Genomic DNA, 10,972 nt, shown 5'->3' with positions numbered 1-10,972 from the left:
CGCATCTCGTTCCCTGTTACGACTGTGTAACACGCGATCCACACTTGAAGCCACCAGGGACTTCCACAAGAAAGAAAGGCTCTCTCGTCACTGTTGCCACCCCGGTTTCCTCGACCACCGTATCATGGCAGAAAGCCGCGAGAAGAGGCAAAAAAAGACTACAGGCAGAAGGCGGACAAGAACAAAACACCTGTCCACGTAGGCAAGAGGCCGAGACACGACTGACGAACCGCTCGTCTTTGCCAGTATACACACAAGGAAGAACCACTCACTCTTTCTCCGCCAGTCAAAACATTCAAAGAAGTGGTGTGCGGACCTTTAGAGGCGCGACACTGACAAAGTGTGCTATTCCACTATATATGGGGAAGCTGTCGTGCCAGCCTTCCCCTCCAGAGATTTTGAACGTGACCACCATCAAGCAACCAACACTGCGCGCAACCAGCTCGACTCTGAGAAAGAGGAGCACACAAGCTGAAACATGAAGAACCGAGAGAGAGAGAGCCTTTTTCACCAAGCAAGAAAGCTTCCTCGAATCTGTCCAAGAAAAGTAACAGAACAAGAGATGATGGTTCCGACCTCGTGGCCTCTTTCTTTCTGCGACGGAGCAACTCCCCGCGAGCTACCTTTCCTTTGGGCTCTTGGGCTTTCTGACTTTCAACTTCAAAACTCACCTGCCGTCCCTCCGTGTAACTAAACGGTTGTACTTAACATTCTCCATCACTATACATCAAGAAATCTATCTATTCACTTCGCCGCCCTGCTTCTACAGAGCTTTCACTACGCCCCCCTTCGTCCCATACTATGAAGTAATACTACGACTTGCATCCGTATTCGACTCAGACTCGAGGACGCGTAGCCATTTCACCAAAAAGATATAACCCAGAAGAAACCGTTTTTACTGAAGACGCGAGACGGACGACAAACAAAGGGGGAAAGGTTATCCTAGGAAAGCTTCCAAGTTACAAGCAGACCGACAATGGTGACTGTGTAACTACGAAGTACTAGGAGGATCCCCCTCCTCCTGACCACGTATGTTGCCGCATTCCATCTCTACATCTTTTGCTCCTTCCTTCTCAGTTACACTGGGTGATGTCTTCACCATGTTTTTTTCTCCTTCATTCAAATCTCTGTTTTCCCCAGGAGAGGCTACCGACACCTCTTCCTGTACGGCTGGTTCCCGGTTTTCCCCGCTAGCTGCGGCATCCGTGGCGGTGCGAGATGCACCTCCGACTTCACTCGGCTCGGCAGCAACAGCACCAACTGCTGCAGAAGCCGTAGATTCATCCGGAGTCGGGGCTTCAGGAGCACGAGAAGCTTCTGTATCTGAAGCCATTTCTGATTCCTTTACTACGCCGTCAGATCGCCCACCGGCGGCGCTTCCCTGGGAACAGAACAAATACAGAAACATGCTCTCGCGCTAACTAATAACGACGCAGCGTAAAAGTAGAGCTCAGAAGCCATAGGAAGGAAGGCGAATGGCCGAACGAGAGGCGGATCAGTAAAATCTCCTACACGGTACAAGTACTACAGCCTATGCGGAGTATCTGACACGAGTACTTACGCTGGTTCTACAAGTGTTCTTGTAGTACAGTGTACGCAGGCAAAACACGCTAGTCCTATCTACGTTGTTTTTTCCCAGGAAGGCTGTGCCGGTGTCCAAGCTGGGTCTCTTTCACTTGTATCTTTTTTTCTACCTCCACTCTTGCCTTCCAAAGTGCGCTCTTCAAAAGATATACTGCCGATCTTCTCTTCGGTGTCTAGTCACAGGCACAGAGCCCTTTCACACGAACTTGGCACACTTAAGTCTGTCTCGGCCACCTGCTTCCGTCCCTCTTCTCTTCACTCCTGTTCACCATCCACTTTCTCCTACAACCAGCCAATCTTATGCGCCAAGAGGAACCACAAGCTAACGGCACTGGCGACTAGCGACCGCTGGATCCCCATTTCTGGGTCATCAGCCAAGGAATACAGATTACCTCAGGATCGGGCTGTCTGTCCGCAGGAGCATCCCCTTGAGCTTCCGCTGTTTTTCCCCCCACGTCGCCGGTAGCTGCAGCAGACCACTGCTGCTGCTGTTGCACGTTCGTCTCTGTGGCCCGCTGTTTCGGGGGAGGCTCCGAAGGTTCCTCGTGTGTGCCTGTAGCAGGAGCCGCCGATGCTCCGGCACCTCCACTACCTCGCTCTCCAGTCCAAATAGGCGCTCTGAGAAAAACAAAGTCATTTCAAGCTGACAATCAATAGCTGCGGACGCACAGAAAAAAAGTATCCTTCAACACAGATACGGGCATTCGGCTTCAAAGTGCTCAGGTGGGCCTCTCTACATTGATTGTTCGTAGTATGGAACCAATGTCAACGCACAGATTCATACCGGACCCAGGCAATGAGAGCTTCGCCGCTCGCTCCCGCTTCTAAGGTCCCGAACCGTATTACCTATACCCGAGATCAAGGTTGGTGTAAGAAAGATCAGCTGCACACACAGAAAACTCTACATGCTCTGGTGCAACCATGAGCTCGTTGTACCCGCTTCCCTGCGCCCGACGTGCTCTCCTCAACACGCGTACAGCCTACGTAGGCGAACATCCATGTATAACGCCTCGACGGAGAGCGGTAACATGAACTAGACATAAAATACACACTGTAAGCCTATCCGATAGCTAGCTTGCTCATTGCTCATTACCCGGAGCTCGAGTGCGTGGCGGGAGGCGTAGGGCTGCGTCGCGGCTGGTCCTCGTCCGTAAGATCCTCGCCCAACCGTCTTTTAGGCCTAGACCGCCGAAGCTCATCCTGATACGTTGCTAGCTTCTTCGCTCTGAGTTATTGTATCACAGGAGTACAAACACTTGAGAAGCGATGGTGAGCCAACGAAATATCCCTGCTACAAGGCAATGAGCCTAACTCAGACGGGAATGTCAGCCCTCATACTTACGCAACAAGCTGCGCTGCAACAGCTTTGAACGACTTGAACTAGCTGCATAGTAGAGGAAGCAGCTCACCTTCCTCTACGTGGGCAGATGAACTTCTGTATTCTATTTCTACATGCCTACGGGCCGGCTCCCGATGTGAGTCTCCGTCTACCTACGACATCGATGTATAAATATATACTTATAAGCACGAAACCGTGCAACAGCATCTTCGATTTGAAGACACTAGCAGATAGCGAACACCCTTGTCGCTAGGGACCAACCTGCACAGGCTCTTCTCTTCGGCGCGGGCAACAGGCTCATCACTGACTCGACTTCTTCTAGCAAGGAAACCAAATTACTCTTCTGTAAGCTTCACCTAAGCGGCGTATAGAGATTGTAAGACACTTATAGATAGAAGGTACTTTCAGTAACTGGGTACACAGCTACTCTCAAATTCTCTATGATGAATATACGCTACAAGGTAGGCTTCATCAAGGACGACGCAGAAACCGTCAGTCTAGAAGCCTGGTAAATCATGACAGGCGACAAGATCCGAGCATGTCTTACCTGGTATCTAGCCATGTCTGCAAGGCCACAGGATCTCGGCATCGACGCAAGTACTCGTCCAGCAACTTGAAAACTGAGGAAAATACATAACAGTCACTCCGACAGACAATCAGTCGTCCCCTTCCTCCCGCGAATCCGTCGGACTAGCGCAGTAGAAGACCCCGTCCATACCTCCCCTTCCCTTGTTCTTTACTGGGGAATTATATACTACAAAGCAACAATTTAGAAACAAACGTCTCTGCGTGTATACTTTGGCCTGTCTATGTATCCGTCGCCATCATTTGAACACATCTGCAAGGCGAAAGGTCTTCTGTCGTCCTCCTGGTGCCCACAGAAACGTGCTTCTCGCCCTCTCCTCCAGGAGAAGCTCTCTTTCCCTACTCTTCGCCAAGTATAGTGCCATCAGCATGCTTACGTCTCGACTTGAACTTCAAGAAGGGCTCGTTGTTCTCATGAATGAAGTCTTGCTTGGTCATTGAAGGTACCATCCACTCAGGTACATTCACTACTGCGGTCAGGCAATACTTAAACATCTCAGCCCGACCTCTCCCGTCTTTCCCTCCGAAAAGCGACTCTTCCGCTGTAAATGCACAACCCAAAACAAAGTACAGAACTATCGCATGAAACACAAACGGGCCTGCACGTGCAGATACAAGAATGAAAAGCAACAATCGTTTACATAAGGGCAGAGGGTTGAAACGTGGGCCCTCACCTCCTGTACATTCGGAGGACGCGAAGAGTAGAGGCAAGCACCAGTGGTCACACACTGTGCCGTGACTATCAAACTCCCTTCTCAATCAGGCAACTCCTCACTACACTACACAACTGTCCAAGTAATCATATCTCTTCATCAGCAAGTATGAGCAACTGCAGGCTGTTTCGAGTCCAAGTTTTGATCTGCCGTAGTCTTCTCTTTACCATAGTGAGCACATAGGTAGATACACCCACCCTTTTAGATCAAAGACCAGCACTCTGAGCTGGAGGTTGTTGCACCCCTATTTCGACCGGCCAACTGTGAGGTCCCTTCCCCCCTCCCTCAAGACTGCTATGTAGATAGCTGACTAGCTGCAGCTAGTTGTAATAGTAGTCCTGTCGAAGGAACTACACTTTACCGGATGTAAGTCGTCGGTGTCTCTTCAGTCCTTCGCTGCACGGAACACAGATTGGTCCTCATCCATACTATACAATATAGGTACAGATGTATGTCATGCTACAGGAACAACATATACAACTACATATACACACTCAAACGTCGTACGCACCTGGCTCCTTTGCGGCATCAAGCGCGCGGGGATAATCAGGAAAAGCTGCGTCAATCCTTCGGATGAGACGTTGACGGAAATACAGGAGAACACCAGCTTCACACACTCGCGGAACACATTGAGAATAGTCGTTGCTAGTTTGAGAACAATTTGAAGATGTACGAGGATCGTTCAAGAAACCCAAGAGAGCGAAACAACCCGTGGCATGATCTGCTGGAGTGAACAAATACTGCAGTTCTGCCTGAAGAAAAGAGAGGAGACACACAATAAGAAGAGAAAAAGAGATGAAGTCAGCTGACCAACCAGAAAGGAAAGATAGGCGGGCTACCTATCTGAGGATCGCGGTCTGGGCTGTACTGATGATTTCATCTACATCCAGAAGAGCCTCTCACTTTACTGGAATTGTCTCTGGCTAGATACAAGGACCGAACAACCTCGTTGTATAACTGCGGACAACAGGTTGTCCAGTCACGTAACCTCTGTACACACCGTACTACTCTTAGGAAGTGGACTGGAGGTGCAAGAGAACATTCCCTTCCATCGCCGTCGGCTGATTGGTAATCCTTCTCTCACCTGACAATGAAGTCTCTCCTTCAAGAAGAAATACAATGAGCGTCCTAGGACCACGGGAGGTTCTGGTGCCGGTGTTATTCCCCCTCCGTCTCCTTCTTTCCCTTTTACAGCGCCTTCATCGGGTTTGTCAGCACCTTTCCCTGCCGACGCCTCAACTTCATTCACACCTGCGCCATTCAGACCTAACGACGACTCTGTTCCTGCTTTAGCATCTGTAGAAGCTACCTGAGTCTTCGTGAGTCCCGGCCCCAATGGTTTAGCCACCCCACCGCCTACTGCGCTTTCTCCGCGGGTTCCTCCCTCAGTAGTTGAGGTAGTCGTCTCCCGGATATTGAGACTCTTTCTCCTTAGGCTCGCCGGCTTAGGTAATAATGGGACACCCTGCACATGTATCTGAGCTGGGGAATGCAGATGAAACCAGAAGAGGTATGTTGGTAGACAGTAGTCTGGGGCATGTCTAGCACACGTCCATAAAGGAAAGAATGGAGGTAAACCCCCTTCTAGCTTATTACTTTTATCTTTCTTTGACAAAGCGCTCCCGCCAACACCTCCATCATCGGGGCCTGAAGAAGGCGCATCTCTTTTTGTCTCCTCTGCTCCTGCCAGTACAACTCCATTCGTACCCGCTTCATCACATGACTGTCCTCGAGTACCACTACTACTACTACTACTCCTGTTAGCCCCAGCCTTACCTTGGGGCTGCTGCTCCCCTCCAACACCATTCGCATGTTTTAGAGGTTGTCCATCATCATCAAGATCTAAAAGTTCTGGACCTCCGCCTCCTATGGTACCTTCGTCTTCTCTTGAAGCTTGGGGTCTTGTCAGATCTGTTTTGCCGCCTTCTTCCTTCTTTAGAAGCAGTCCACTGTTCATCTTCTCTTTTTCCTCGGAACCTTGTGCTGTACTACTACTACTACCATTACTCATCCCTTGAACACCTCCTCCTGATGAACTATACGACGAATTTCTTCCACTGCTCTCTTCCGCTTCATTATCCTTCATGCCTTGACGGTGTTCTCCCCGCCCTTCATTATCGAAAGAGCCTTTCTTACCCCCTTCTCCTATGTTATCTCCGTCTGACTCTGACTTCCCGCTAGCTTGCTGCCCACCGTCTACCCCAGACGTTTCTGAGGACGGCATCTTTCCTTCTCTCTTCTCTTGGGTATCATCAGTACTCTCTCCATGACCACCGCCTACTGTCTCGTTCGGCTTCGAATCACCCACAAATCGCGGTCTTCCCCCCGTCGCATCTGCTGCTGGTGAAGGGAGTGGTGGTGCTGCCGGAGCCCCGCTTAAAAACAATGTCCCTTCTACAGAATCGAAAACGAGGAAGTCGAGATCATCTCTCATATCCCAAAAGACTACGCGAGTACCGGGTGCGGTACCTAGAAGGTTAATCTGCTCTGCTAAGAGATTTGGAGTCGTGAAAGGGGTGTAGCTGAAGAAGGAAAGACATCATACAAAACGTCTTCAGAAAGCGCTTCTACATGCTGAAAATTCCCGAGACTAGAATGTCGCGTGGCTAATGGAATGAGCTGTTGAGAAAGAAAGAAACCCTTCTGACGAAAGTTGGACCTGTGAAGGGGGTGGGGCGGTCGCAAAGAGGGCTGGAGGGGCACGGTTGTATGCCCCTCTGCTCTCACATGTAGGTAAGCGGATAGCTAGCCAAATACGTGGATCGACAGATACACATAGAAGGTTACAGGATTCGACAAAACCCATACCCCGACCGATGCGTTTGGATGTACGTCCCGCTATAGATATAGAAGAGTAGCAACTACTCACAGGTCTGAAAACTTATAGAAATCCACAAGACAACAGATACGGGAATGTGAAATTCAGAACAGTGGCGCAGCCGTCATCCCCAAGACTGGCAAGAAAGGTGCGAATGAGAATACTGAGAAACATACCTCATTAGAAGGCGTTGATGATGCCGATGGTCTGACGCGTTGTTTGGGTCACGATTGATCAGTTCCTTGTTAGGTAGGCGCCACATGCACATCTGAGAAAGAAGAAAGACGGAAACCTTGGAACGCTTGCTTCTCCGCTTTTTTTTATCCCTTTCTTTCGCGGTATCGCCTCCAGTGCATGTTACACTTCTTGCACGATGTGTCATAAGTGACTATCATCGAGGTAAAGCTCTAAGAAGACTTCCTAGAAGAACCTCCAAACGACCGCTGTTATGGAGATGTACACACATACACCCCCCCTGAACGGAATTTTCTCCCGCCTCGTTATTATCCTGGCCAAGCGTCCTATGCCAAAAAACATCACCCAACAACAGCGCCCATCCCCATCGCGTCTTCAGAGAGCTTTCCTCCGAGTACATACATACATACATGAAGACTGACCTATACACCTTCGCCCACGAGGCACGATTGATTATACACAGATATACATCACCAACGAAAGTGACTTTCGCTCCAAGGAAAACAGCGTATAAAGAGATCTCCATCTGAAAAACGAGATGACACGCCATCACCATCATACATCCGTCCCCGGTGTGTGAGATCAGACTGCTGTACCGGTGCGACAAGTTCTCGGGCGTCACAATGTCCCATGAGTTCCATAGAAAGCATTCCGACGCCGATCGTTCCCTGTGTTCTCGACATCACTGCACAGCTTGAAGAGAGACGCCCAAACGCCATCTTGAAACCACACCCATACTCGTAACTCTCTGCAGGCAATCGCACGCGGACAGGAAGAATAAAGAGAGAGTTAGACAAATCTACGTAAGAAAACTACGCGACAAGAATAGGAGTACAGCTGTCTCCAACAGGCCCCCCGAAACACAACTCTTCCGGACGCCGAGGTGGTACATAGCTTCAACTGCACTTACGATAGAAAGTCCTCTTCCATCTGAGCTATAGGGCCCTTGCTTACTGATACGTTTAAGTGATTGAAGTATCTCCACTTGATAAATCACTCCTTTACCTTGTATGCGACGCGCGACTATGATGCCAGAGTGCCCTGAGGCGTCCCGGACCTCTACCCAGTCCTGTCCCGAGACGTCCCCAGCACAAGACATGCGTGACAGTGGAGACTACGGTTTGAGGTGAATGAAGTCAGTCGATATGAATGTTATGACCGGGGAGCTTGCACGCAGCCAAACAGAAAAAAGCGGACACCCGACTCCGCGCTTGAGTAACCTAATGCCTGGTGCGCATTCATACTTCTACACAATGTCGTGTTGGGTAGAAGAGTGTCTCCTCAGGATCTCGAGAGGAGGGACTGCATGTCTGTGTACAACAGGCAAGGTGGTGATGAGCCTGTAGAGACGGGACCTCAAGGTATAGATCTGTACACGATATGCTAACACACCGACTGATATCCTTCGCTGTCGGGGGTTAAAACTAGTCTGCCTACAGAAGCGACTCTCCTCTTCTGACGCACTACGCTGGAGACTGCTCGTCGTCTGCTTCCGCTATTCAACGTGACAGCCACGAGATCAAGCACATGTGTACCATAGAAAGGATTGTTTGTTAGGGCCCCCGCTGCATGACAACTGTTGTCCGCAGTTCGGGGGACTGCCTCCAGATACCCTTCGACTTCCAAACTCTTTTCTTAGAAACTCTCAATCACCATGGGGCTCTAAATAAAACTAGAGCCAAAAGTACGTACTTGTCTGTACGTATGTATGGAGTGTAGGTGTGTGTCCTTTTGTATGACGACGTCGTTTCGTATAAGGACCGACTATCTATGTGTAAGCATGGACACCGACATTCTTGCGATACATGCTCAACAACAGAGAACACCATCATCCCGCCCTCCTCTCCCCAGAAGATTCATTCTCTCTTACTTCTCATTCTGTCTCCTGGCTCAAACGTCCCGTAGAGCCTGAGTAGCTTATTCATTGCAGGGTAGTCAACTCCTTGACCATCGTCCTGCAGTGAAAGCATCGGTTCCTTCTCCGGTGTCTCTTCCCACCGTACATGCACGTTACGACTTGCGGCAACAACAGGAGAGAGAGAGTTCTCAATTAACTGACCGATAGCTCCGAAGACCCATCTTTGTTGACTGCATAAAGCCCACAAGATTCCTGGGCTATGCGTTTCTCGTATATAGTACGATGGGTGCATGCGCAGAGATAATAACGTCCGCCCCATGACTTGCTGCTGAAGAGAAGTCGACGAGAGAAAAGGAGACATTCCACACATACCACCGTTTCCCCCCATGCGATTAGTATTCGACGCGAAGAGAGCTCCTCGATAAGGATCTTCTCCCGTCAACGAAAGAACCCAAGCATCATTCAAAACCTGAGAAAGAGAACAGAGACAATAAGACAGATGATAAAGACGACCAATAAAAGCAGAGCAGAAGCCACCTACGATACACCTGAAGAGAGATAAGATGACAAAAGAACGGTGGTGATCATGGAGAAAAGAAACACGGAAGGTACCCGTGATACAGTCGGCTGATGATCGAAGCGTAGAGCAGTGTATACGTAGATGCTTGACCGGTGAGGGGTCAAGGCGCGACCCCCCCATGTACCGGAGATTTGCTTGGAAAAGTAAGTATAGGGTGTCTTTACCTTTCCTTATAAAATCAGGAAGGCATATAGGTAAGTGTACAGATAGACAGCTGTACTACTGAAACACCAGATGTGAAGGCAGGGGTTGGCACATCCTTGTCTCACCAGGCAAAAGGGTTACTAATTTACAGTCTCATATAACAAGGAAGACGTATGCAGAAGGAAATTCTACAGAGAATACAGAAGAAACATCCTTCGGTCCCCACGTTTGACGTCTGCTCTCCTCCTGCACACGTGGGAATAGAATGGATGGGAACACGAAAATACCACATGCAAGCTGAAACAGGGGGACATGCAAGAATAGGACAGGCTTAACGAGGCGAATGTCTGAATCTACTCATTTATATACAGTCATGAAACCTATAGCCTGGTATCTATAGATGTCTCACTCTCTCTGCGCAGAGGGTGTCGTAGAGTCTTTCTCCGCTCAATCAACAACCTGTGGGCGTTCTCTACACCAAATTCACACCTCTTCTCACACGATCGCATGCGCGTCCCTTTCTCTTTCCTTTTAGTCACTTATCTCCCCGAGTACAAAGTGTCAAGCATCTCGTCTTGGCGCGAGAAAGCCCCAGCCCTCCCCCACACCTGTCTGAAATTCTCGTCGAGAGAATTACCTGATTGCCTCTAAAGCCCCCATGAATGAGGAGACATGGTACAGGAGGTCGAGGAGCTCGCTGACTTAGTGGCTGGGTCTCGAAGAAGCATGCAACGTGTCTCTGGCGGGCTCCATACAAGTCGTAAACGTAATCAGCAGGGTAACGGGGCTTGAGAGTGCACCACTTCCTCTTACTGAAGAAGTACACTGAAATTTGATCGGTTTCAACTACTCGACGTGAACTATCCGATCCTCCGTGCTTGCCGCTCCCGCTGCCTGCTGCTGATGTACGAGCTTCCGATTCGTACGTCAATCCGCTTGTCACTACCATGAGTCGCTCGACTGTGCGGGGTTCCGCGCGCTGGGGAAGAAAAAAGAAAGATATGCAAAAGAACAGAGGTGAGGACACGGAAACACACACAACGCAGTTGTTCACGAAGTCAGTCTCCGAGCACATCTACTTGTGTTGCAAGTACATGTATATACAGATACGTAAGTCACCAGTCGTCTCGTTGCTCAAAGGGATGTCGCCAGTGTC

At 49.6% G+C, this 10,972-nt stretch overlaps 1 protein-coding gene across 1 annotated transcript; it reads right to left on the bottom strand.

Moving 5' to 3' along the window:
• On the bottom strand, positions 1–10,795 carry CSUI_008211 (corepressor complex crc230). The gene is made up of 11 exons (XM_068068346.1): positions 10,454–10,795; positions 9,105–9,561; positions 7,831–7,982; positions 7,216–7,307; positions 5,306–6,743; positions 4,733–4,973; positions 3,886–4,050; positions 3,471–3,543; positions 2,678–2,809; positions 1,977–2,202; positions 1–1,381 (listed from the first exon to the last, which is right to left on the bottom strand). Exons 1-11 carry the CDS (start codon positions 10,763–10,765, stop codon positions 992–994), a joined length of 3,678 nt encoding a protein of 1,225 aa, XP_067919678.1. The 5' UTR covers positions 10,766–10,795; the 3' UTR covers positions 1–991.
• Between the last annotated feature and the right edge of the window lie 177 nt (positions 10,796–10,972).

This window comes from Cystoisospora suis (assembly GCF_002600585.1).
Source record: "Cystoisospora suis strain Wien I chromosome Unknown contig_4540, whole genome shotgun sequence".
Classification (NCBI taxonomy): domain Eukaryota; phylum Apicomplexa; class Conoidasida; order Eucoccidiorida; family Sarcocystidae; genus Cystoisospora; species Cystoisospora suis.
This window is presented reverse-complemented; position numbering and strand designations above follow the sequence as displayed.